Source organism: Carassius auratus, chromosome 38 (assembly GCF_003368295.1).
Source record: "Carassius auratus strain Wakin chromosome 38, ASM336829v1, whole genome shotgun sequence".
NCBI classification, from domain to species: domain Eukaryota; kingdom Metazoa; phylum Chordata; class Actinopteri; order Cypriniformes; family Cyprinidae; genus Carassius; species Carassius auratus.
Genome location: NC_039280.1, coordinates 5,357,827 through 5,385,688, shown reverse-complemented (window position 1 = coordinate 5,385,688; position 27,862 = coordinate 5,357,827). Strand labels below are relative to the sequence as shown.

The window sequence follows — 27,862 nt, the reverse complement described above, 5'->3', positions numbered from 1 at the left end:
ATGCCATTGACATTACTGGAGCCCTCATTCATGAGGCACACCAAAAATTATAATAATAATAATATGACTAAGTAAAAGAGGTGAAAATAGGCAGTCAATGAATGAATAAATCAATCAGCACTTACAACTGCACACCATTTCGCATTTTTATTGAACATTACAATAGCAAGAGGTTAGTACAATCTGCTGTTTGAAACGTTCACAGACATTTCATTAATAAATGCAGGATCATTTAAAACTAAAATAAGCATATATATTTCTTACATTTTTATAGTACTGCAAGAATTTTAACTAAAGAAAAAGTCTAAACTGCAAAACCCTCAACAATGTAATAACCTTCAATTTATTTGAATCAGTGTACTTTATAAATACATTTTAGAGATCCTCTCATTTTTCTGCCATTATAAAATACAGACCTAAAATATATTTTGCATTTTCAAAGATGGACTAACAGTCATTTTTTTTTAGCTTGCTTTTTGGGGTCTCATCTCTTGAGCACTACACATGGCATTAGAAAACACACAAAGCTGTTCACCTGTTAATATAGCTCAACCACAGAAGTGCACGATGCAGCTTTCAAACAAGGTCAAGTGAACTCACAGTACGCAAGAGAAATGCATACTTGGATTACGCAACATGCGCCATATTCTTAGTACACTCATGAGCAGTGCAGTTAGTCAAAGTAGTGCACTTAGTAAGACGCTGGGCAAAAGTGCGTGTGCATCTAGTCTCATCAGAAGATCTTTCTGAGATCCTACTGCCATCAAATGTGGTGAAAGTGTAACAACCACAAATCAATTTTTTTTTCAACAGTGCATATCATTAGATTTGAGAATAGTCCCACTCTTTAAAGGTATACTTCACCTAAAAATGACTCACCCTCACGTCATTCCAATCTGCACAACCTTTTTGCATGAAAAACAAAAGAATGGAATGATTTTTCATGTGGTTTTTACAAATGGGGACTGAATCTTTTAAGCTATAAAATGGACATAAAAGCACCAAAGTATTATGTGAATTGTACACAAGTTCTTAAGACTAAGAACATAAGAACACTATTCATATCTACCATTTTGTTATGATACTCTGGGTTTTTAATTGTTTTAAAGCTTATTATATGGTAAATAATGGCTAGGATACAGTTTGGAATGACATGAGAACGAGTAAATGACAAAATCATCCAACTGAACTGCTATACATAGCTTTAAAAAAGTCAAATGACAAGGCAATTCTTGTAATTTCAAAAAGGATTTTATCCTGTATGCCATGTTGTGTACGCATTTGCAACTCACGTCAAGCACACGTCAAAAATCTCAAAAGTCTCTAAACTAAACTTCTGCGCAAAACAAGCATCTCGGCTATATATAAAAACATGATAGTAAAAGTAATATTAAACATCAAGTAAGCAACAAACCATTAAGCCGTTTACATCAATGGCCACCCTGTTTCAACAACCCTTAGCTTATTTACATGAAGGACGGTGCATATTGTTTCATAGATGAATAGAAATGGAGCATCAAGTCTTGTCCAGAACATACTAGAAGCCGAGTTTCTTGGAAGCCCACTAAAACCAGAGCAGTACACTAGTCCTGAAGTGCACTTTGCATGTCCTTTTCTTAGCAGACGCCCTAGGCAAATTACCCTGCTAACCCTAACACCCCCCCCCACCCTCTCAAATAACAGTAAAACAGTTGACACTGTCTATGCAATGCCTATGAATGGAGCGCAAAAGTAGTATGTTAGGTTTTTATAAAAGACTGAATAAATAATATTGGGAATCATTGTGAATAAATGAATATATTTGCTTATATCTGTGCAAGAAAGAAAAAGATGGAAGAAAAGACATATTGCAACCTTTTTGTCCCTTTCTGATTGTGTCCAACAATGACACAACGTCAAGCTCTTTCTATGAAGATCCCGGCGCTGGCATATTGCTACAGAAATAGAGGATGATTTCACACCGCTTCAGTCACTCACGGTCCCGAGTCGACAAACTCCACCTTCGATTGCCAGTGACTGTCCGGCCACCGCCCCGGGAGGAAGTCTGGATATGTGAGTCTGGCAAACAGAGAGAGAAACAGAGTGTTTACAGGGTCAAGAATGAGTGTGGCGGGAAAGCACACAGCTGCTGGATGGTGGGAGTGAGGTGTCCTCTTTGCAATCAAAGGCAGCTGCCGCGCGCCTCTGACACACGCTCTGGTTGTGTTCTCTGACAGTGGCCCTCAGGGAGCCAGAAGCAGACAGCTCCCTGCCCATGTGTTAGGAGAATGAAGGCACTGGTATCATCCCAGAGTGCCCCAGGCCACCTGTCACTAACACTGGTGCATTACGGGAGGACACGCATACAGTTAAAGTCAGTGGAAAACTGTGACCTCTCACGGCACATCGGTGTGTGTCAGTTAACGTAGTGATCCATATCTTACTCCCACACTCTGCGTGACTTCCCAGAACAGGCTCAGGCGGATTACTGGCAGGTTAGGAAACAAAAATTCAAAACTCAAATAAATACCTCATGGAACGCTTTCCAACGTTTCCATTCACAGTTTCAGGGGTTAAAGCAAAAAAAAAAAAAAAACCTGAAGCTTAACACAAGATGAGACAAAATACAGATACTTGGCTAACTAGAACGAATCTACATTTTAAATACTATTTTTAATACATTTTCAATGACAAAATATTTGTCTTTTAATCACAAAAAGTAAAAGAATAAGGTTATATTTTGAAACATTTTAAATCATCTAGGGCTGTAACTAATGATTATTCTGGTTATCAAGTAATCTACTGATTATTTTCACATTTGAGTAATCTGATATTTTTTTTTATCACAAACAGACCTTAGTGAAAACCAGGCTTTGGTATGAATATTTATATATAAACTAACGGCAAGAATAACTGGCTCAAATAAAATAGCAAAACCAATTAATTACATAGTTTTATTGAACAACACGGCTAAAATATATAATGCAATATTAACATGATAAATTTTATGTATTATATCAGATAATTGCAGAGGGTAACGTTTCAATTTAGAGTGTGATTAAACAACTTTTAAATCCATTTAATTGTAATATTTGGCCACATGCATACTAAGAAACTTTTATTTTGTAATCGCGATGTGCAATAAATGGCATATTTAGAAATGTTTGTATTATGCACATATTTGTATTGATGTATTGATCTATACTATGGTTACCAGGGTGCTTTGGGTGGTTGCTTATTGGTCTAAGTCTACATGATGGCTCAGATCTACCCGCCAATAGAAGTCTACAAGAATTTATTATTATTATAATTTTTTATTATTATTATATATTCTTTTTGCAGTCTTTTAAAAAAGCAATAAGAATTCATAATCAAAACAAATAATATACATAAAATAAAATATAAAATAATTCACAGTGGCTTAAAAAACTAATAAAATAAAATAAAATAAAAATAAAATGTAATTCCCGCTGAGTTCATGCTACATGAAAGGTGATGGTGGATTTATTGTTTTGTCGGTTTAACATACCTTTGAAAAGGAAAAGTAAATTCACTTCTAATCATCCAGCCTAAATTGGACTGATTCTTCTTATAAATGACAACAGTGTTTTAAAGTTGAACGTGTTTCAATCTACTCGATGGTGTTTTATCTGAAATGGTTCCCATGTGGTTGGGATTACCACTGCTGGAAATAATTACAAAGTCTTAACGCAAACTGGAGATTAGACGCAATTCTGTGTGGCAAACCAGAGATTCACTGACTAAGATGGACATCAAGATTCAGCCAAAAATTTAGATAGAATTCGAAAATAGCTTTGTTTGGGAGACCAAAAATATGCCATTAAAATGTTTTCTTAATTGCCATGTAAAAAAAAAATGCGTGTATGATGTGTTAAAGAGCTGAAAACCAGAATGCTCAAACCAGAAGTGGGGCTGCAGTGCAAAAACAGATCTATGACAATGACCATGCTTCAGCTGTGGTTTTCGCATACTATTTTGTTCTCAACCACAATGTGCCATCCCTCGTTTCGAGAGGCTAACTGGAAAAATAGAAAAGCGAGCAGTGACACTGATTAGTCGTCAACCAGAGTACAGGAGAAGACTAGTTCCTCTCCACCAGCCATGATCTGTGCAGATTTGGGAATTGAGCTGGAAGGTTTGAAATCTTGCCATCCCATTGCTCTAGTAGAAAAAAACATGTAATTCACATTCCAGACTATCTGTTGGATAGCATGTTTGTCAGTGCACCAAAAACAGAGGCCCATCCGTGTCCTAAGTGTACAGTTTCATTGTCACAAATATACTGTATCGAAATCATTTTTTATGCTGTGCACAATTTAAACTTGACTGAAGGTCTTCTTGGAACAGATGGACATCTTACAATTAGACTGCAATTTAATTTAAGTATTAAAAAAAAAATGTCATTAAATTTTTAATTCAATTAAATTTTAAATGAAATGAAAATTATGGCTCAACACTGTAACAGTGCTAACAGATTATGCAAACAGAACAGGTTTAGAAGTTCTGGAGCTAAATAGGCTTGCTAGTGTAAGAGATTCATCAATGCCAGGCATGAAAGCCAAAGAGCTAGAAGCAACAGAGATCCTCTCCTTCCAGCCAGACTGCCCTGACAATAGACCGGATAAAGCATACACTGGCTCCTGCAAGAACTGACTAGAGCCCCTGTTCAGAACACAAACCCAACAAAAGACTATTTGAAAACGGGTCAATGCACACTTCCAGACGTGCTCTGAGCTACTAGCGTAAATAGAAATGGTTAAAACGGCACACACTCCAAGAGCTGCAGACTGTGTTCTATCTCACCGAACTGCCAGTCAGCCCTGGGCTTTCATCTCATCAGACACACACACATACACAGCGGCACAATGCATGCAGGAATGAGAGGAATGTTTCTGGAATGGTGTCCTCCTGCTGCAAGGAGTCATCGAAAGAAAGACCCATCACAATCCAACACTGTTCATTCTGAACAGCTTAATTTTCCTAATAACTGCTACCCATTATATACCAGAAACAATTGGACTGAGTATACTAAAAATATAAAAAGTATATTAGTGGCTATTTGGTGTGTTCTTCCACTGCCCATTTGTTGGGCATAAGGACTTTTGTAATACTTCAATAATAATTTTTATTAATAATATGAACAAACATTAAAAGTGATGACTGCAAAGGCAAGCCCTGCTATTACTAATGCTCACAAATAAACAAACCCTTTACCCTAAAGGTGTGCTCGCAAAAAAAGGCCATTGTCAATAGTGTAGTGATGAAGAGTTCTGATACAGGAACTTCTTACCCTGGCTTTACTGTCCTGGGCAGACATGTATCCCACACACATGCTCTCTGTAGTATGGCTCCATAGAAATTCCACTGTGAATGAAATAGAAAGGAATGTAACACTATGTTTGTACTCATATCTGGAAAACCACTATTCTAAAAATGTATTTGAAACTCCAAAGGGAACCCGGTGGTGAATTAGCCTTCAGAGTCGGCCTGCAAATTAAAGTCAAGGCTGAACAGTTGATCAACACAACAGACAGAGACTGATATTGAAAAGTACATTCATATCTGTCTCAGATGTGTTCTTCCACTGAGTGTCGGCCGTAATCATAACAATGCCTTTATTCTCTGAGGCCAGACCACATTTTGAGAGCTGTTTGTTCTGCTATTTGTGAATGCAGGGAGCTGCCATGTTTATCCCTGAATGTTTAAACAAAGAGCCTGGAAAAACAGTCAGCATCTTTAGACAAGAAGGTGAGGGATGCATCAGAAGAAAGAATGGTGGAGGGGGGCAACATTATGAATGGCTTTCAAGGAATCTTCAGTGACCCAGATGTCCCTCAAAAAAATGTATTTATTTTTATTATTACTTTTAGATAATTTTTTCTTATTTTATATATATATATATATATATATATATATATATATATATATATATATATATATATATATATATATATATATATATAAGGGATGCCAAAATTAATTGTTGCATTGATGCATCGGGATGCAGACGCGGATGATTCTTCATCAATGAAGTAATAGAGCAATACTTTTATGATACAAAATTGATGTAAACACAGTCAGTTATGTTTTTAAAACAGGACAAAACATCTGATATGTCGAAAAACATTTGTGCATTAGTGTAAATGCAGCCTATTAAAGCTCCCAGTGTCTATGATCTCATTACTAACAATCAAATGGCAATGATGCTGAGGAAAATAGAAAAACCGATAACTATGATAATCTGTAAACTTTCATATACTTAAAGAACTCCCAGATACTGAAAGTGTATACACACACACACACACACACAGACACACAACTGTTGTAAAATTTGAGGTCATTAAGGTGTTTTTTTTTTTCATAAGATTAAAAAACAAAACAACATTAATCATTTCATATCAGTAAAGTAAATAAAATAACTAGTTTATTCTTTATTAGTATTATTATTATTTACATTATAAAGCAAGATCCCTGCATTCTGTTCCATTCTGGTTTGATGAGCACACAAGTATCTAGACGTGAGGTGTATTGGATTAAAGCTGAGGCACGTACCCAGCAGAGCCTGGATGTCTTCAGAGCGCTGGGCTTCTCCACATGTGCAGCACCTCAGAACGATCACCCCACCCAGAACACAGTCCTCGCCAGCCAGGAACGGCGAACCTTAAACACAAACAAGCCAACTGCATTTCAACCATGACCCTCTTTCCACTACAATCAGTCTATTTAGATGTGAAGTAGAAATGAAAGCACGTTGGAGGCATCTAAGAAAATCCAGCGATTCGGTCAATGATTTATTAGTTATGCTGTGTTCTGAGAAGTTAATGAAATGAGCGGAAAAGCTGTACATTTCCGTACTTTCCCCTGCCAACCTTAGCGACTGAAAACAATTATTCTTTCCAAAGCTTTTGTTTTATTAACCAAAGGAGAAAAATTGGGAGCAGAGCCACTTTTCGCTCTTTAATAGGTTAATGATGGAATTAGTTATTTCTGTAACCCCTCACGGAGCCCTGATAAAGGGACTCTGTTGAGAAATGCATACTTTTCCAAAGAGGAAAAAAACAACAAAAAAAAAGGTTTTGAGCTGCAAAACGGGCTTCAAGCCCATTTAAATGATTACATCTCAAAAGCAAAGGAGTGCTGGAAGGAGCCTAGGTTTGAAGCATTCAAGCATAACATCAATCCACAGGAGGGAAGAGTTCAAATTTCACCTCATATAGGTGCTCGGTTTATTGATTTAGCACATCGTGTTGTGTTTTCAGCTTGTTTACACAGAACACAGCTCTTTTTATGAAACCTCTCATTAAAACCCTTCAATGAAAACCTGGATGGCCTTCACACAGAACACATCTTAACACCACACTTCAAAAGACACCTTTAAATAGATCTTTATCCAACATTCCATTAAATCCCTTTATTCTTTTCTTCTGTTTCAGCCCCACAGTTTAATCAAATTACACAGCTTTCAGAAACACTTGATTCTGATTGGTTCTTGCAGTAAAATAGTATAACAGAATAAACACTGTGTCACTCCAAAGCCTCTTTTTTCTCAAAAAAATAAATAAAAAAAATTAATACACATTTAATTATACGGTTAAAAAAAGTAATGCATAGCCATCTGGTCATTTTCTCAAAATGAACATCTTGTCAAAAAAAAAAACACAAAGCGACACGACAACATGCAATAAAAGCTATCTTTTTCATATTAATCAAAGACAGCAATACATGTTGATCAACAACAGATTCTATTTTTGGACTGCTTTTTATTTGTGAACTTGCGGCTGACAGCATTAATGATAATCTCATGTACGTCTGTGCACAATATTTAAGTTAGAGTTCGAATATCATTTTGAGTGACTTTAATAGTCGACTATAGCGACAAAGCATAATTTTCACCAATAGGAAAGTAGAACTGTGATTCAAAGAATTGATCAGTCACTACTAGGTATTCTAAATAATGTAAAAAAAAATAAAAAAATTAACATTTCATAAATTTAACTATTAACATCCATTTTGTTGCAAGTGTGAGACTTCACCCACACGCTCTTCTGATTGGCTATGACTTTTGAATGGTTTTGATTTGTCACCATGTCACAACTGACAAAGAACTGCTTGTCACTGGAAACTCATTGCACTGTATATAGTTAGTACATGGTGCATGATTGATCCAAGATTGTACATAATCATTTTTTTTATTTTCTCATGAATGAATTCCTTAATTGTAATAAAATATTCTAGTGTTTTATTTTGAATATTTATGTAGATTTATGCATCTCCCGCAGTTGTGGATTTCCGTGCAACAAAACTATAAAGGTCACAGGCCAAAACCAACAAATATTCCCACATGTATTTTGTGTGCTACATTCAATAAGAAATCCAAGCGGTCACCCGATTTCACAAGCCCAGAAAGGGAACAAAATGAGCGAAGCTTCTTAACATGAAAGCATGCGACATCTTCAAATGCCCTGTCAACAGAGTATTTATGGCAACTGAAAATAACTGTGGCCAGAGAAATATGATTTAACCAAAAACTTGTGGAGCCCATTCAAAAGAATGTTATTGATCCCCAAATCCAAACAAACAGAAAAAAACATTGTGGCTGCTGAATTTTTGTCGTGCTCATTTCCAGTCAAGCAAGTTGTTAATGATTTTGTTGTTCAGTTTTAGCTCAGAGCAGCTCTTACTGTCACATACTGTGGTGAAGTGACACTAGCCTGCTGAAAGAGAGAGAGAAACATGAAAACAAGAGAGTCTCTGAGAGTCACTCACTGATGAATTTGTTTTGCATAGCCTCCAGTAGGGCCTGGTGTGCGTTTTCAGCCTGCATGGCAGTAGAGCACTCTCTGGCCAACATGGTGCGAATCAGATGCTCTCCAGAGCCTGCAATAGTACAGACAACACCCATTTTAATAATTCAGTATTTACTTTTATTTGACAAAAAAACAACAAATTGCATAATCTGATTTATTTGTCCAAAAGCACTGAGACGTTTCACTGTTTGCATCACTCAGTTTGTCTGTGTTCATAGCGTTTCAGAAAATCTTACTGTCATACTGACTGGGAACTGACTTGTGTTTATATTTTAAATGGAAAGTGCTCTAATTCTTATCTAATTGGGGGAAAAATGTATGTATATATGTATATATATATATATATATATATATATATATATATATATATATATATATATATATATATATATATATATATATATGTATATGTCTATATGTATGTATATATAATTTACTACAATAATATATAGATATCAAATGTAACACGACCTTCTGTTCCATGTACAGTACATATTATGTGTTTATAACTATAACTATTACAATAATAATGGGAGGTGGTACAATAATAGTACAATAACTATGGGGGGGTGGGGGTGTCTTGGCGCAGTGGATAAGACACATGCCTTTGTTGTAAGAGACCCGGGTTTGAATCCACTGTGAGACACCAATGTGTCCCTGAGCAAGACACTTAACCCCTAGTTGCTCCAGAAGCGTGCGACCTCTGACATATATAGCAATTGTAAGTCGCTTTGGATAAAATCGTCAGCTAAATGAAATGTAGGTACTAACCCTTAACTTACCACTGAACCTAACATTAACCCATGTAGTTATTTTGTACTACAAATTCTTTATTGGGTACATTGTAAGTACTGTATATGTACAACAAAAATAAATAAATAAATAAAAACCAAAGGTTTGACAGGTCAGGTGTCCCCACAGGAACAAAGTTAAAAGAATGTATAAAAACGGTTCATCTCACTGTCAAAACACTAAAGACTGTCACAGTCATTTGCTTTTCAAAGGCCAACGTGTACAGAAGCCAGTTTTCAAAAGAGAGGGAGTGTAAAGAAATGCCTTGAACACAAAACGTCTGGCAACCGCTCAAGCCTAAGAAACCATAAAGCCTTAAGAAAATAGCCATGTTGTTTCTGTAAACACAAACGTGGGCCTCGTAAAATATCAGGTAACTACAACAAAACTATGTGCGGGGTTTGTTGCCATGACAATTAGATGCTCATTTCTTTTCTGTTCTTCTATTTTTATTGTTTTAACAAAAGAACGAACAAACGACTGGCTCCACCGTTGGCTCACTATTTTCAAGTTACCGTAAACCCTCGCGTTCTCTCTGGAGAAATGGACGTTACTGGCAACAATACCACAAGTTAACAGTTAATTTAACAAGCAAACAGCGCCATGATAGTGCAAACTCAATTTCTAGTGGAAAGTAAATAAAACACAACAAACCAGAGATGGCATGAAACAGGCAAACGTAGCGAAAGAGATTCGACTCGCCTTTTGCCCTCAGCGAAACCGCAGCGAGCGCTGCAGAGACTAACAGGGCTGACCTGAGAGAAAGCAAGCTCTTTGTGTCAGTTTGAAGCCAGAATGAATGTTTTTCTCCTCCTTTTGATAGGAACGCCTTTTAAGTTGGGAAATGAAAAGCAGGTGCACCGCTGGAGCGCACATTCGAACAGCCTGTCCTCACCGCCATGCGTTTTCAATTTTGAGGAGGATGAAAGAGAAATGCATGTTGAAATGGCCATGGGGGGAGAAGGTGATAAAATGTGTGATTCTGCTTTTGTTTTCGGAATGGCGGACGATCAAAAACAAAGAGGCACAAAACACAATGTGAGTTTCGTGCCTGTTGCACGAGTTTGTGTGATTATAAAGTAAAAATGTCAACAGGGAGCACACATGTAAAACAGCGCTCGTAATATTTCAGACCTGTTGAATCAAGCAATCACGAAACCTGTCAAGAACATGTCCGTGTAATATTTTCCATTAAAATCAAAAAAAGAAATTGAAAGATTATATAAAAATTGTGTTCCTATGGCTCAGTGGTAGAGCATCGTGTTAGCAGTGCAACAGGTCGTGGGTTCAATTCCCAGGGAACACACATACTGGTAAAAAAATAAATTATAGCCTGAATGCTCTGTAAGTCAATTTGGATAAAAGCATTTGATAAATGCATGTATAGAAATGTAAAAAAAAACTTTGATAATTGATAATTTTTTTTTTTTTATGACATTACAATTAGGCAGCAAAAGACTTAGCAGAGTCTCTTAAAAACTATATGTGACCAACATCACGGCCAACATTTTTTTCTTTTAACCAGGGGAGGTCATACATGCTGCACCCCTGTGCAACATGCCAAGCTTGAATGAATCCCAGTCTCTCTTCAATGGGCCAGGTGTGTTTTCACTGCAGGGCTCAGGCCAGGCCAAAGGTGCTTTCACACAAGGGTGCCGCAGGACAAAGGATGAAGGAAAAGAAAAGAAATATGGCCGTCATCATAGTGTAACACTCTTTTGGCATGGAGAAGCATAGTAACAGAAGCTACAGTTGGACAATTCAAAGCTAAGTGGAGCTTTTTTACAAGGTGTCTGGTTGTTGAAAGCTTCGCCATTCCTTGTGAAATATTATAATAAAGTTACAGGTGCAGTTATGCGGAAAAGGTTATTGTACCATGTCGTGGTGGTTAACAAAGTCCAAATTTACTGCACAGAATACGGGAGATGGAATAAATTAAATGTTGAATACATTTAACTTCAAAGTACTGCACAATGCACTCACCATGGCCATATCAGGTATGTGCACATATAATTCAATCCCTTACGGCCCCATCAAAATAAGAGACAGCTATGGTATAATACATTGCTACACATAATGATTTATAATAAACATCACTGTCCAAAAGCTTGGGGTCAGAAAGATTGTTTTTATGAAAGCAAGTCTCTTATGTTCACTAAGGGAAGTCGTGGCCTAATAGTTAGAGAGTTTGACTCCTAACCCTAAGGTTGTGGGTTCGAGTCTCGGGCCTGCAATACCACGACTTTGGTTCGCTGGAGCAAGGCACCAAATCTCCAACTGCCCCTCGGGTGCCACAGCATAAATGGCTGCCCACTGCTCTGGGTGTGTGTTCACAGTGTGTGTGTTCACTGCTTTGAATGCACTTAAATGCAGAGCACAAATTCTGAGTATGGGTCACCATACTTGGCTGTATGTCACATCACTTAAGTCACGCCACTTAAGACTGAATTCAAAAATAAAGCAAAAACATTAATGTAAAATATTATTACAAAATAAAACAACTTCAATTAACTCACATCAAAATAAGTGATGTGTTGTGATATGACGTATAAACCCAAACACAGATTTCATCTTTACTTTAATCTTGACCTGAAGTGAATACATAATAATATTTATTCAAATACACAAAAGTCTAGCCATGAACAAAAATCTGTCTTATGTTATGATTGCTTTAAGAGATCAAGACATCCTCTATGGGCACAATGGACATGTGTGGTTGCATGTGTTGTATGGAGATGTGAATCATGTCTGTGGCATACTGACTTGGGCACAGATAATAGAGAGAAAATATAGTTTTATTCATGTGACAGAAATCATTAGTTTAAGCATGAAGAGCACGGCCTTGGGCTCACAGCAGGAATCCCAACTAAAGCAGAAAACTTCCCTTTTTGCTCTTGATATATGTCCCGACTAAGCACCGGCTAATGGCATTAAGATATTGGAGGAGAAGATTGACATCTAAATTAGGGCAAAAGAAAGCTACAAATGAGATATTTTCATCAGGACTGAATTTGTGCACAAATTTCTTAAACAACGACCCATTAACGGTTGACTGAAGCTGTGTAAAACCGGTCAAAAAGCAGTAAATGCACAGTAATGTCACACTAATATGTGTTTTTGATACCTGAGGTACTCACAGCTGTAGAGTAAAGGCTGACATCACGGGCGTTTTCAGCCCAGCAGCCACAACCATAGTGAGCAGCCTGAGACAGAAACATTTGAAGAAAAATGTTGAATAAAGGCCCGTTCACACCAAGCACGATAACTTTATAGATGACGATAAAGATATAGTTCTAAAAATCGTTCGCAATTTTAAAGAATATCAGAGTCCATATTACAACTGTAACGATAAAGGCACAGAGAAACGATATCGTTGGGATAATTTTCAGAACTATTTTTTTCATCTGATGAACGATACAAACATTGACAGCCAATCAGAATCCATCCTGCTATAACGAGCTCAAGAATTTAAGGCGGCAGACGCATGTGAATAAACACATGATCTCGTTCACGGATGTGAACACTTATATTGTTACTTTTATAGTTATCTTTATAGTTATCTTTATAGTTATATTTATAGTTAACGTTCTTGGTGCGAACGGGCTTAAGAGTATCTTTTATTAGCATCCAAATGGTCAATGCAGCGTTATTATACTTAAAGAAAACTTAAGTTTTTCCAAACCGTATTACACTTATTACTAAGTGCAAATGTTTGCAGGATTCAATACTGGGTAACACTTTATTTTAAGGACCAATTCTCACTATTTACAAGCTGATTTATTAGCATGCATATTACTAGCATATTAGCTGCTTATTAGTACTTTAAAAGCACATATTAATGCCTTATCCTGCATTACCACATTTTAGATCCTGCAACCCTACTCTATCTGTAAAAGTAAACTAATTTATGAACTATTAATAAGCAGCCAATTATGAGTTTGCTCAAGGTAAACTCTTAGTTAATAGTGAATGTGTGTTTCCTATTGTAAAGTGTTACCCAATACAGTTTAAAAGTCTGGGGTAAGATTTGTCTTTAAGAAATCAATACTTCTATGCAGCATAAGAAATGTTGCTTGAGCACCCAATCAGCATATCAGAATATAAAAGTTATTTTAAATTGTAACAATATTTTACAATTTCATAGTTTACATGACTAGTTATCAGTAATTACTAAGATTTTCACTATATGTTTGATCAAAAATGCAACTTTGAGCATAAAACACTTGTAAAAATCTTGCAGACCCCAACCTTTTGAACAGTAGTGTAATAATCCATTGTTATTTCAAATTTTGTTGTGCTAAAAAAATTGCTCAATGTGAATAGGCCTTAATTATGAAAATCAATGAATGAACCAATGGACATTATTAATGGTAATTACAATTATAACATTATAGTATTATTAATAAATATGAATTTTTACTATTAACTACTATATCACTGACATGCTTATTTATTTAAATGTATAGCATGATTAAATAGAATACACTCAGACTAAGGAGCGAATCACAGGTCACCTGTCCCACCCGACCCGGGTGTTTCATGGCCAGGCCTCCGCTGGAAACCGCAGATGCCACATTCCCTTCCCGATCCACCACGACCGCACCAACCGTGTCCAGACAGGCAGAGTTATTCTCCTCACCATCCACCATTATGTCTCCTACTGGCTCCAAGCCACCAAAATCATTCTCCTGCGCACAAAATTGACATTCAATTAGAATTTCCTATCACACACAGAAATTAACCAGCACTTTTCTACAGTCTGACATCCTGAGCTCATTTACAAAGTGAAATCAAAAATAAATGTTAAGTGTCAATGTATCTTCATGCTAAACCATGGGCCAAAAAAGAGGAACAAAGAGGCTGCGGTTACTGGCAACAGCAAAAAAGGCACATTTCCAAAGCCCAGAATAATAATAGACTGAAACACATTGAACACTGCTTCTCTTGCAATGTTTTTTTCTTGTCTAATGAAGTTTCAGACCCAGCTGGCTACCATAACCAAACTTGAACTTTCTGACAAAGCTGGGAACTGTAATACATGTCGCTATCTAGCTTGAGCAAATAAAGTCCAATTACATATCAGCATCTGAAAAATGATCCTCATGCTCTCATTTAGAATGAGTAAAGTGGTCATTTTTAAAGGACTGTTTTCATTTGCTGATTGCTGTGTACTTTGGAAAGAGCGTTGATGTGGACTGAAAGACTCGTAGAGCTGTTTGACAAATTGTCCGTTCTTGAGAAACTGCGGAAGGGGACAGGATGACTTATAATTTATTATTCCATCTTCCCATGAACAGAGTGCCATTACTGGGCTACAGCTCTTCAGACCTCGACTGATTATTATGTGCAGTAACTTTCTAAAATATGAGCAAACAGGCAAAAACAGAACGTTATTATTATTATTGATCTCACAATCAGCGATAAATCTGACAAAATCAACTCCAGAATAACATCTGCTCACAGACCTTTCCAAAGGGGAGCATCAATTTTCCTATCTTTTATGGGTAGCTGTTTATATAACCTTTATGTCTTAAAAAATGATTCTGCTTTGTCTCTGTTGTGACGTGTCATGAAAGCAAGTTGGTTAAAATCTTCAACTGACTTGAGAGAAGCTGAAATGTTTTCATCTTTGTCATCTTTTTCTGTAAAACAAAAAATAAACTATCCATATTTTTTGGACCAATGAATTCCCAGTTGCTCACAATTACTGGATTTTTTTTTAATCTCCATTTCCTAAAGACTTTTCAGGCAGATTTTCATGTCATGCCATTTTTTTTCTAATTTTTAACAATACTTCAAATTGACAGTAACTATTAATACTTAAGGCGCTACATTTCATGACATTTCCAAGTCTGAAAATATAGGCGGCATTGGGGCTGGGTTTCCGGGGCATATGCCCTGAAAAGATTTAGGTAAACCCCAAATGATTTTTAAGCACCTTGCCTTTTACCCCAAGTTTATGCCTGGCCATTTGTGGTTTTTGCAAAACTATTCTAAGACAAAAAACCTTTCCATGAATCTTGCAAACTTCTGCAAATCCAGTAATTACTTTTCTTCTCAAAAGCCCTCAGCGTGTGAACTTCTAAAAATCTAAACAAGACTCAAGAACTCCAGGTTAGATATAAAACAATATTTTCTAAGAGTCCCTAATATTCCCAAGTTTCTCAAAACTGTGGGAAACCTTCATTACTATGTTTCTACAAAGCACGAGCACCCACCCACATAACAGAAACTACATCTTAGTTCTGCGAAGCACTTTAAATGCGTTAAAAATGAGCGAGAACCCATAGACCCGTGGCTATCCATGCGATACAAATGCATTTCATCTCCAGTAAAACAATAAATATGGCACTTATTAAATCAAACAAACCACAGGCCACTTGAGAGGAGACTGGGGGATGTGTTGTTATCTTAATGACCATTTAATGCATAGCTCTGGAGAAAAGTCTTTACTGAACTGAAGGAAGAAAGACCATGTGGCATCCCAGTGGCACAGATCATTCATGCAAAAAGAGCCAACAGCAATCACTTACTTCAAACCGATGCTATCTTTAAAACAAACCTTACAAGGTTTGAACACCGAACATGAATACCGCGTACACCAAACCAAGTTAGACCGCAACCTATTTGTCTCTCCTGTCGAATAACATTTTCGCCCACATTTTCAGACACTGTAATTTGCAACTAATGACCCTGGAGTGACCCATGTTTCGCTTTCTCATCGGGACCACACAAGCGTCACATCGTGGATGGATCTGCACTGGAACCCATTTTCCCTCAACCCCTGCATTCCATGTGTACCTGTCAAATCGCTTCCTTGAAAATCTACCAAAAAAGTAGGAGAGATGCTAACATGTTCAAGCACATTACAGGAAATAATTCGGTGAAATAACTTCAAGATGTGGGTGCCGTCAATAGGGCGGCGGGGTGAGGTGGTGCTGAAGCACCAAGGTCTCATACCACATCAACGATTGTCTTAAACCTCCTGTAACATTTAGGAGACCCCAATTACCAAAACCTTTATTTTTTAGCTTCTTTAATATAAGATTTAAATGGTCCATGCAGGGATATTATACTTAAAGAGAACTTAAAGTTCAACCAAAAATGAAAATTCTATTATTATATACTCAACCTCAAGTTGTTCCAAACCTACATGAATTTGTATCTTCTGCTGAACACAAAACAAGATGTTTTAAAGAATGTTGGTAACCAAACAGTTGTGGTAGCCATCAACTTCCATAGCATTTTTTTCCCTATGACGAAAATATCTTCTTTTTTTTTTTTTTTTAAGTTCCACTATAGAAAGAAACTTTTACAGGTTTGGAGCAACGTGAAGTTTTGGTTTTTAGGTTGACTTTTTAACATTCGGTCAAGTGTCTTCAGATGGAAAATAGCCTCTTTTTAAATAATTAAAATTAATTCACAAATATACACACATACATATACTAATATATATATATATATATATATATATATATATATATATATATATACACATATACTAATATATATACTAATATATATATATATATATATACACCTATATATATATATATATATATATATATATATATATATATATATATATATATATATATATACACCTATATATATATAAACCTGCTTAAAAAAAAAAAAAAAAAAAACGTTAAAATTAACAATGCATTTGAAACTGCCCCGAATGAAATAGCTAAAAATATATTTTCCAGTTGTTCTTTTCATGTCTACCTGGTGAAATCTTTTCAGGTCAGTGACAAGAAGCTACAAAAAATCGTCAGAGAACGGTGTCACCCAAGTCAAATTCCTTGTGTGCAGTGCCATGTCAGCAGTGCAGTAAGTATACATATGTGTGTTTCCTGTGATTGTGAGTAATTGAGGTCTCCACGCCCCCCTTCAAGGTCATCATTACCCGACGGGTTTCCTCCTCTGGGTATATGTGGTGGTTTTGAATTAGAGGACTGAACAGATGCAGATCCTGTTATCAGTCAAGTAATAATGTCAGAGCAAATGCCTCTGCTGCACTGTGTTTAGACCTAATTAAATGTGTTGAACTGAATGGGAGGGTGGAAACCTATAGATCATGGAGCATTTATAGGAGAAACTCGCATATTTAGTTTTTTTAATCAGTGAGAGGGCCTATGCCAAAATTCAACAGCATATCCAGAAATCTCATTGGTCCTCCACACATAACTAACTGTACATGTAATAGCAAATATGGACTGCAGTGACTTAGATGCACTCACATGTCCACACGATTGTCTTTTTCTCTTCGTCTCAACCTGCTCCGCCAGCTCCATCTTTCTTTTGTTCCTCTTGTAGCCTGACAAACTGAACTCTGTAAAGTGTTGAAAAAGGTGTGACAGTCAATAACAGATGTTACTCTACTGCCTATCCAAAAAACTGTGTGTGTGCCAGGACCCACTAAATGCTGACAACTGCTTTGCTTCTGTGGCCTTATTGCTTTGATTATTAGTATTATTCTTCATGATAACAGTGCAGCAAGGGTGTGTGTTTGGCGAGGGAGTCTTTATTCACATAATAAATCAGTCTGTTGGTGGAAATGTGGTTGAAATCCTCAAAGTCTCCCTAAATAATGGGACATGTGTTGGAGTGAGCTCATGGTTTTGGCATCAGATCATTTCATCAGATCAACACACACTCTATCTCAGTCCGACACACACACTGGGAGTCGGCATGGAGCCCTCTATTAAAGTATAGAAGCCATTGTTTACCAAGCGCTGCATTCCACTCCTGTGAAAATCTCTTAATCAAAGAAAACGAATCAATGAAATGGGCACGATTAAGTCATTTGGCTAAATTTAATGGAATGCAATTAGAGCTGGTAAAAATAACACTTGAGTCAATGATTTAAAAATACTCCAGCAAATGAGATCACATGCCCTACTTGCTAATTATTGTTCAATGAAATCATTTTGTGCCACCGTCAAGACTTACATCTGATAAAAGGCAGTGGTTTTGGTAAAAGCCTAAACATAGAAAGCTTTCAAGCCATTCGTCATCAAGCATATTTCAATAAAACCTGTGTTAAAGGAAAATAAGAACTAGATGTTCATTCCCTGAAGGAAATACAAGGGCTTGCAATAAAATGCTGCATTAGAGCTACTTTGTCACTGTCACTGAGGATTAGTGGGTGTATTTTTTTCAGATGGCTACACTTAATAACCATGTGGCTAAATGGTTAAATATATAAAAGGAACGATCATAATTCAGTATGCAAACTACTGTTTGAAATAAGACAAATCACATTTCAGAATTCACATTACATCATTGCTGCGATCAATTTAAATTCTGAACAATTACAACAATGACTGACTTAATAAACTATAATCTGTATAGGGCTGTGCAATTAATCACATTTGGTTTTCATGTGCATCTCGTCAGTAAAGCCGGTCCCATGATTAGTAGTAAATCTCCTTCACCTGACAAGATGTCCATGACAATCTAATGCAATTAATTGCATAGCCCTAAATAAAAATAACACAAAACCAAAACAGACATAATGCTATTATTTAGGCTTAATAAAATTCAGAATTGTAATACATAACATTAAGTAATTCATTAAGTAATTAAGTAAATCTGCAGTCTTCACACAGCAGAAGCTGAAAAAGGATTCTGGGTAGTCTGATACTCACTGGTGGTCATCTTCTCTGTAGGGCATGCTGGGATACCATGGCTTATGGCCCACTGTTCTGCTCCTTTGCCCACTAAAAAACTAACAAAGATGTGATTTATTTGTAAGAACAACTTCATCACAGTTCAATGCTTTGTATTTTCTTGAATGTTTCCTGCCTTAATTTTTAACACTATACACATTGTACGGACTACCTATATGAACAAAATTAATTTCTTTAAAAGAAATGAAAACTTTTTAAAAGTGACAATAAAGACTTTAACTCTGTACTTTCTATTCATCAGATTACCCTGAAGACTCAGCTTTGCCATCCCATGAATAAAATTAGGGCTGAAAAATAATTAATTGCGATAAATCACATTCAACATAAAAGTTTACATGTTTACATACTATGTGTGAGTACTGTGTAGATTTATTATGTATATATAAAGACACACACATATATGTATATATTTTACATTTATTTGTGTGTATCTTAGGGCTGCAAGATTAATTGAACGTGATTATTCGCGATTGTCATGTACATTTTGTCAGTAAAGCCAGTTCTGTGATTAGTAGTAAATCTCCATCACTTGCTTTCAGATGGAGCAGAATTTACTACATAGAGCCATAGTTCTCTGACGAGCTATGCAAAATCATGCTCATAAATCGCAGACAATATAATCGTAAAATTATGAAATCAACAAAATCATTCACGATAATGACAGCTGTTTGCGTATCTTCTCAGGGAACTATGGCTCTGTGCAGTAAATGCTGCTCAATCTGAGAACACGTGAAAATATCACATTTAATAACGTTTTTACTCCAAACTCACTTCATAATGTCAATCGAGTGTTTGAAATTTTTGATGAAAATGATATATATATATATATATATATATATATATATATATATATATATATATATATATATATATTTATTTATTTGTGTGTGTGTGTGTAAGATTTAGAATTTATATTATACATAAATATAAATATTTTAGATATAAATCTAACACATCTAACATTCTTGATATACAGTGCCATGAAAAGTTTTTGCCCCCTTCCTGTTTTTTTTATTTTTATTTTTCACATATTTGTCACACTTAAAATGATTCAGATCATCAAACAAGTTTTATTATTACAAAAATAATAATAAATGCAAGTAAATACAAAATGCAGTTTTTAAATGACGATTTTATTTGTTAAGGCCCCCTCCTGTTAATTCCTGAAAGAACTGTGATTTATTACATTATTTTAGAAAGCAGAGCTAAATTTCCCTATCCACACCCAGGCCAGATTACTGCCCAACCGGTTTAATCAAGAAATCACTTAAATAGTACCTGTCTGACAAAGTGAAGCATGCAACACATCATGCCGCGATCTAAGGTTTATAAAGCCATTTTTAAGGCTTTGGAACTCCAGCAAACCATGGTCAGAGCCATTATCCACAGGACAAATCTTGGAACAGTAGTGAACCTTCTCAGAAGTGGCCGGTCTACCAAAATTACTCCAAGAGCACAACAACAACTCATCCAGGAGGTCATAAAAGAACCCAGAACAACGTCTAAAGAACAGCAGGCCTCACTTGCCTCAATTAAGGTCAGTGTTCATGATTCAACAATAAGAAAGAGACTGGGCAAAAACAGCATCCATGGGAGAGTTCCAGGGCAAAGGCCACTGCTGACTACAAAGAATACAATACTCCCAATACTTTTGGGAAAATATTCTGTGGACTGATGAGACAAATGTTGAACTTTTTGGAAGGTGTGTGTCCCGTTACATCTGGTGTAAAACCAACATAGAATTTCATAATAAGAACATCATACCAACAGCCAAACATGGTGGTGGTGGTGGTGTGATGGTCTGGGGCTGCTTTGCATCATCAGGACCTGGATGACTTGCCATAATTGATGGAACCATGAATTCTGCACTCTATCAGACAATCCTGAAGGAGGTTTTGGAGTGGCCAAGTCAAAGTCCGGACTTAAATCTGATTGAGATGCTGTGGCATGAACTTAAATGGTCCATTAATGCTCGAAAACCCTCCAATGTGGCTGAAGTAAAGCAATTCTGCAAAGAACAGTGGGCCAAAAATCCTCCACAGCGATGTGAAAGACTCACTGCTAGTTATCACAAATGCTTGATTGCAGTTGTTAATGCAAAGGGTGGCATAACCAGTTATTAGATTTAGGGGGCAATTACTTTTTCACAGTGCCAGGCAGGTTTGGAAATATTTTTTCCCTTAATAAATGAAATTGTTATTTCAAAACTGCATTTTGTATTTACTCTGTTTCTTTGTAGAATACTAAAATTAGTTTGAATCATTCAAGTGTGGCAAATATGAAAAAAAACAACAACAACAAAAAAACGGAAGAGGGCACTGTATACGTGTGTGTGTGTGTGTGTGTATTTATATATACATATAAACCGTACACACCCATACAGTATGTAAACAAACTTTTATTTTGAATGTGATTAATCTTTTTGCAGCCCTAAATAAAATACACTTATACATACAAATGAAAAACAATTATTTTAAATCCTGTCTTAGTGTTCATAAATGAGGGATGAGTAAATATTTTTGGGCCACTTAATCTATAGAGAACGCTTTATTCTATGAATGGTACTTATTTCCTATAGATAAGACAATAAACTTGCTACAGTTGTCAGAATGCCAATTTATTGTCATGCACTAAGTTTATTAATTCTGGCTGCATTACGTTCATGTATAATAGTGTATTCTGTGTATACTGCGACTGATATGCTGATGTTAATTGTTTTAAACATTGCTTTCCCCTCATGCATCAATAAAGTATGCCAGTCCATCTACATGTCTAAGCTGATAGCCAGAAAGCCAACATCAGAGAGCTCGGCTCACCAGGGAGGGATCCTGCCAGCTGATAACTTCCCTTTCTGAGTTTCACTTAACAGTCTTCTGGCTACCAGCACCGGGTTCTTGATTCCTGATAGAAAGAGCAGCATTAGTATCACTTTCACTCAAGACTGCTTTAAATATGGTAAAAGAAACCATTTGGCTTTCACATGCGCATCTGTTGAAGAATAATGCAGTTCATTGGAGTTCACTGCACCAAAAAAAAGCATTCTAAAACAACACTGCATTATTATCAGTGTGAAACTAGATGATATTTTATGCAGATGAGCAGAATATTTCAAGACATTGTGTGTTAAATTGTGTTTTGCTTGTTTTAACAAACATGGCAACAGGTTTATTGGGTAGAATCAATCCTGTTTTGCGCTTGTTTCAAATGTACCACATACGCCACAGATAAAGACCAAAAGCATAACTAACTTATTTATAATATGTACATTTACCATCTAAAGTATGAATAAAAAAAATAAATAAATAAAAATTGATGTCTTTTAACCTTGCACTCTTGCATGTACAAAATGCATTCAGCCACATTCCCAGAAAAGGCTGAGGAGGGTAGAAATTGGCTTTTATTTATTTTGTTTTGAAATTCGAATAGCACTTTTGACACGATAAAAGGCTCCAACCAGCCCTGGCATTGTTTCTAAAAGTACTCACCACTCAAGGCTCCAACAGCTCCATAGTTTAAGGACTTCCCATCCATGATGCTGGCATCACACTCAATCTCACCAGAGAGGTTTAGGTTGGAACCGGTACCCGCATTGGTAAACGGAGAGTCCTGTAAATAAGCATCAACCTTGACATTTTAAAGCCAGGAAACATTGATGAGTAGAACAAGTAGAAATGTGTGTAGTCTGTCATAGATCTTAATCAGGGAAAAATCAGGCTGTGAGGTATATACTGGTATGAAAGATGGTTCTTCAGCTGATAAACTGGCATCAGCGTTATTCTTGTAAACCTAAACTAAAAAACTAATAAAAAATATATTTAAATTAAATTAATTTTTTTGACAATTAACTGAAATAGTTTAAATTGACGTAGTAAAATTATTATATAAAAAAATAAATTGATAGAAATGCTTGGAAAATAAAACAAATTACAAAAGGACATGACATGAAATTATTCGAACTAATGCTATACTTAAAAAAAAAAAAAAAAACTTTTTAAAGGTATAATAGAAAAATTTGACCCTGGCTTAAGAAGCATGGGTAACAATAGCAAAAAATACACTGCATGGGACAAAATGATCGTTTCTTTTATGCCAAAAATCATTAGGATATTAAAAAAAGATCATGTTCTCTGATGATATTTTGTAAATTTCCTATCATAAATATATCAAAAAGTTGTATTTGATAAGTAATATGCATTGCTAACTACTTTTGAAGCAGGGTCACAAATAAAAGTTAAACTATATATAGTTTGGCTGGTCCTGCAACTTATAGTCAGGTGCAAATTATCAAAATTTATTTTACATGAACCAAGAGAAAACTTTACTGTCTACAGCCGCCAAAGGGCGATAGACGGTAATGTTTTCTCTTGGTTCATGGTTCTAAATAAATGCGACTTATAGACGGTTTCATCGGGCGCACGCGCCTGGACCTAAGTTAACTTCCGGTCTGTGTTGTGTATATCGGTCTGGCTGCGGTGCCATCTACAAACGCAGTTAAAGCCAAGGTGATGAGTAAACTGAAGTTGGGCTCAAGTGGTTGTGCTGTGGGATGTGTTTCCCATACATTTATTTATTTTTGGAGACTCGCCACAATTTTAAAACTGATCGATTTTCAAAAAGGCTTTGTTAAATAAACATGAGTAACGTAACATTACGTAACGTACTGCACATTTAATAATAATAATTCCTTACATTTATGTTTAAATATCAAAGCGAGGCACAGGTGTTTTTATATCGCTGTATTTCTGAAGTAGAACTTGCATGGGTAACACTTTACAATAAGGTTCCATTAGTTAATGTTAGTTAACTACTTTCGTTAACATGAACTAAGCAAGAACAATCCTTCTACAGCATTTATAAGTCTTAGTTAATGTTAATTTCAACATTTACTAATCCATTATTTAAATCAAAAGTTGTGCTTGTTAACATTAGTTAATGCACTTTGAATTACCATGAACTAACAATGAATAACTGTATTTTCATTAACTAACATTAACGAAGATGAATAAATACAGTAATAAATGTATTATTCATTGTTTGTTCATGTTAATTAATACATTAACTAACATTAACTAATGGAACCTTATTCTAAAGTGTTACCCTTGCATGTTATATGCCTGATAGCAGCGTATGAGCGTACCAGCTCTGCTTCGTTTACAGCTGTTACTGGGGAAACCTCTATTTCTCGCGCTTTATGTCTATGCTTTAAAACATCTCCTGCTGGTAAAGAATGAATTTGCATTTTCATTAAGTCCGCCTGATCCACGCAGCAAACATATTTTGTTTGTTATCAAAAAATATCTACTCTAGAGGGACTTGACTGTTGTTATTGATTCTATGTGGAGTCTACCGGAAGTTAAGTTAGGTCCACAAAAGCGCTCACGCGCATTAACGTTTGTTTATGTTGATGCCGTTGAAACCGTCTATATATGTTTTTTTCCTCGTCATGATGAATTTTTGGACTGATGCGACTTATACTCAGGTGCGACTTATAGTCCAAAACATTCGGTAGATTGTTGAATTTGAATTCCATGCAATCCAATTAATATCTGAAATGTTTTCTCATATGTTTTTTTTATTTTTCTGAGAGGCTCTATCCAGTTCTAATTGAGTTGGTGTTTTGTTGTGATCCGCTATCACCTCTAGCTCCATAAGAGCTGCTGTCACGGCCTCCAGCGCCAATCCTCCAGCTCTGAGCCTGTCCACAGCCTGAAACACATTAAATCACAAGTGATGACAGCAACCCCATGTCTGCCAATTCCTAAAACCAACTCAATGTGCATTTTGTTCTACTTAGGATTCAGTATGCTTTATGCAGAAAGGATTGCACTAAACTAATATATACAAAACATAAAAATGTGATAATCCAATACAAACAGCTTGAAAAGAAAATAAAGCTGCAGTGATTTCCACCTGACAAGCTTCAAGCAGAGAGTGTGGAATGGTATATTAAACCAGGCAGCAGCTCGGGCCACTGCTGGTGTCATGTTATCAACACATAACTCAAATTCCCTGGCACAGGTGTTTCATTTGAGCCTGATCCCTTCTTTTTTGATCCTTTACACAGCACTTTGGATGGGGAAAAGCATTTCACTGCAGCTTGCCAACCTATGCATTACTGTTTGCTGCAAGTAACGATTAAAATTTGGTTAGCATATCTTAGATTTAGTGTATTTGGCAATGTAAGATTCAGCAAAAAAGTGTGCATCTTTGTTTTAAAAACATTCCACAATCTGTATCAGAAAATCATGCAAACTGAGCTGGGAATGCAAACTGATTAAATCATTGAATTGACGTCTTGTCGGCGTCAGAGGCAGAGCTATCGAAAGGTTACAGCTCACAGCAGAATCTGAAGTTTTAAATGAAGTATCACATGCAACTCACTCTCTGGCACGCTCTCTTGCACACATGTTTGTATTCCTTGGCTTTGGATTCTGAATGATACCCTGCCCCTGAGGAGGTAAAAATCATCAAAAATAAAATGCATTCAGATTGTTTCTTACAATGAGGTTCTTCAGCTGTTAACAGTCTGTAGTTCTGCTTTTGTTTATAAGCTATTTTCTTACAAATGTTTTCAGACTGTGTTTTAACCAAAGTCTTTATGATCTATTCATTTTCATCTTAAGCATTAAAAAAAAGCAATCTGCCAGAAAAGTAGAGTCGGTATTTAGACAACGTCATGTCATTCAAAACCCATTTATTTTTCTGTTATTTTCAATACAATGACAGTTCACAGTAACCCCCGTCAAGCTGTAGAAAGTACAAAAACACTAGAAAAAGTACCATGCACACAGACTTATATTTCAGGTCTATACGATAGGCTGAAATTTAAGACAGGTCAAATGTCATTCATCAGGATTGTTGTCATTAATGTCAAAGGTTATCATTTCAAGTATGTTGTACCTGGATGTGGCATTTTGCTTTAAATATGAAGAAAGGAGAATGACTCAGAAGACTTGGAATACAGGGCACAACACTTATGGACTTCTTTCATGGTACATATGCAATGTTATTGGTCCCTTTCAGTGCTTGACAGATAGGGTCATTATGAAGTGTTGTTATATGCATTTATTATAATTTTTTTTTTAAAATCTTTTAATCATACTAGTTCGGAATGACATGAGGGTAAATAAACAATTACATATTTTTATTTTCCAGTGACCTACTCTTTTTAGGAAATCTACATATAAAACAGAGATCAATCAACAAGCCTAAATTAGACCACTGCTCATTCAACAAGCAACTGTGCCAAAACACAAGTTTAAACAGAAATGTACTATGGAGAAGCGTTTTTACAGAATTTCCAAAGGCACACACATTCACCTGCATGCACTAGCACAAACCCCACCGCTTTGCCATCATGACAGGGGACGGGGCTGTTCACTGTAGACCCTGAATTGTTTAGTGGAGACACAGTCTCCTTGCAATCTGCCGAGTTTTCTAGATTTTCCATGACCCGTATTCAGTGTGGCTTGCATTTTGACCCATCATTCACTCATAACTCCAAAACACTTCTCCAAGTCCTGAGAGCAAAGACAGAAAGACAGAGAGTGAGTTATTATCAGATTTTACTTAAAAAGAGAGAGTTATAATATCTTCAGAATTCAACTCATTTATAAAGGTAATTATATTATATCTAACTCAATTGGTAGTAATAATGACATAAGCAGCTTGACATTAACAACAATGACAGATTCCTTGTGTTTCAATGCATCCCTTTAAATCTCCCTCTTCATCTCTAGACTGTTACTTTGAAAAGTAATACTCAAATCAGAAACGTGTTTCCAGGGACATAATTAACCAATTAACTAACTGTTTGCTCAAAAATCAGTATTAAACTCCGATGATGCTCTTGTTATATGCATAAACTACTGACAAATTCAGTTCTACGAAACAGATGAAAGGATAAAGATAGCCAAACTCACTCTCGTGAAGACCTCAGGTGCAAACGTAAGAATAGCGTACATCTCCACAGTCTTACGCACGGCTCGGTATCTCTACTTATAAAACACACATACAGACTGCACTAAATTATGAGTGTACGTGTGTGTCTGCCGCATGATTGTGATATGATGTGACGATAAGCGGCGCATGTGCTCGCGTCACACCAAAACACTTCCTGGTTCAGTTGCACATGTGACCGTGTGACTGCAGCAGCGGCCACCAGCGGCAGAGCCATGCACTGCGTCTATCACATATAAAAAAAAAAAAAGGACAACACACAGACATTAAAGCTCATTTTGATTTATTAAATATATATATATATATATATATATATATATATATATATATATATATATATATATATATATATATATATATATATATATATATATATATATATATATATATATATATATATATATATATATAGATAGATAGATTTTTTTTATTATATATATTTTTTAACATAGAGTTACTTAAGATAATACTAATTACTATGAGTATGAAAAATAATGTATAATAATGTATAAAATATGTAATATAGTAATATTATATCATTCAAAATAAACAATAACTGAAACAGTATGAACTGGTGCCAGGGATATAGCGCAGTATAGCATGGTATAA

The 27,862-nt window shown here is 35.9% G+C and overlaps 1 protein-coding gene across 1 annotated transcript; it reads right to left on the bottom strand.

Annotated features, from left to right (window-relative positions):
- Positions 1-128: 128 nt before the first annotated feature.
- Positions 129-27,410, bottom strand: tasp1 (taspase, threonine aspartase, 1). The gene is made up of 14 exons (XM_026223583.1): positions 27,217-27,410; positions 26,615-26,814; positions 25,676-25,743; positions 24,932-25,000; positions 22,780-22,900; positions 22,111-22,195; positions 19,253-19,332; positions 17,843-17,934; positions 14,114-14,287; positions 12,724-12,802; positions 8,767-8,877; positions 6,553-6,660; positions 5,291-5,364; positions 129-2,058 (listed from the first exon to the last, which is right to left on the bottom strand). Exons 2-14 carry the CDS (start codon positions 26,742-26,744, stop codon positions 1,966-1,968), a joined length of 1,284 nt encoding a protein of 427 aa, XP_026079368.1. The 5' UTR covers positions 26,745-26,814; positions 27,217-27,410; the 3' UTR covers positions 129-1,965.
- Between the last annotated feature and the right edge of the window lie 452 nt (positions 27,411-27,862).

Coding starts and splice junctions, on each gene's coding strand:
- tasp1 (XM_026223583.1), bottom strand. CDS start 26,744: ATGGAAAATCTAGAAAACTCGGCAGATTGCAAGGAGACTGTGTCTCCA. Junction 25,001..25,675: donor GCAAGAGAGCGTGCCAGAGA/GTGAGTTGCATG, acceptor AATGTGTTTCAG/GCTGTGGACAGGCTCAGAGC. Junction 22,196..22,779: donor AGCTGTTGGAGCCTTGAGTG/GTGAGTACTTTT, acceptor TCTTTCTATCAG/GAATCAAGAACCCGGTGCTG.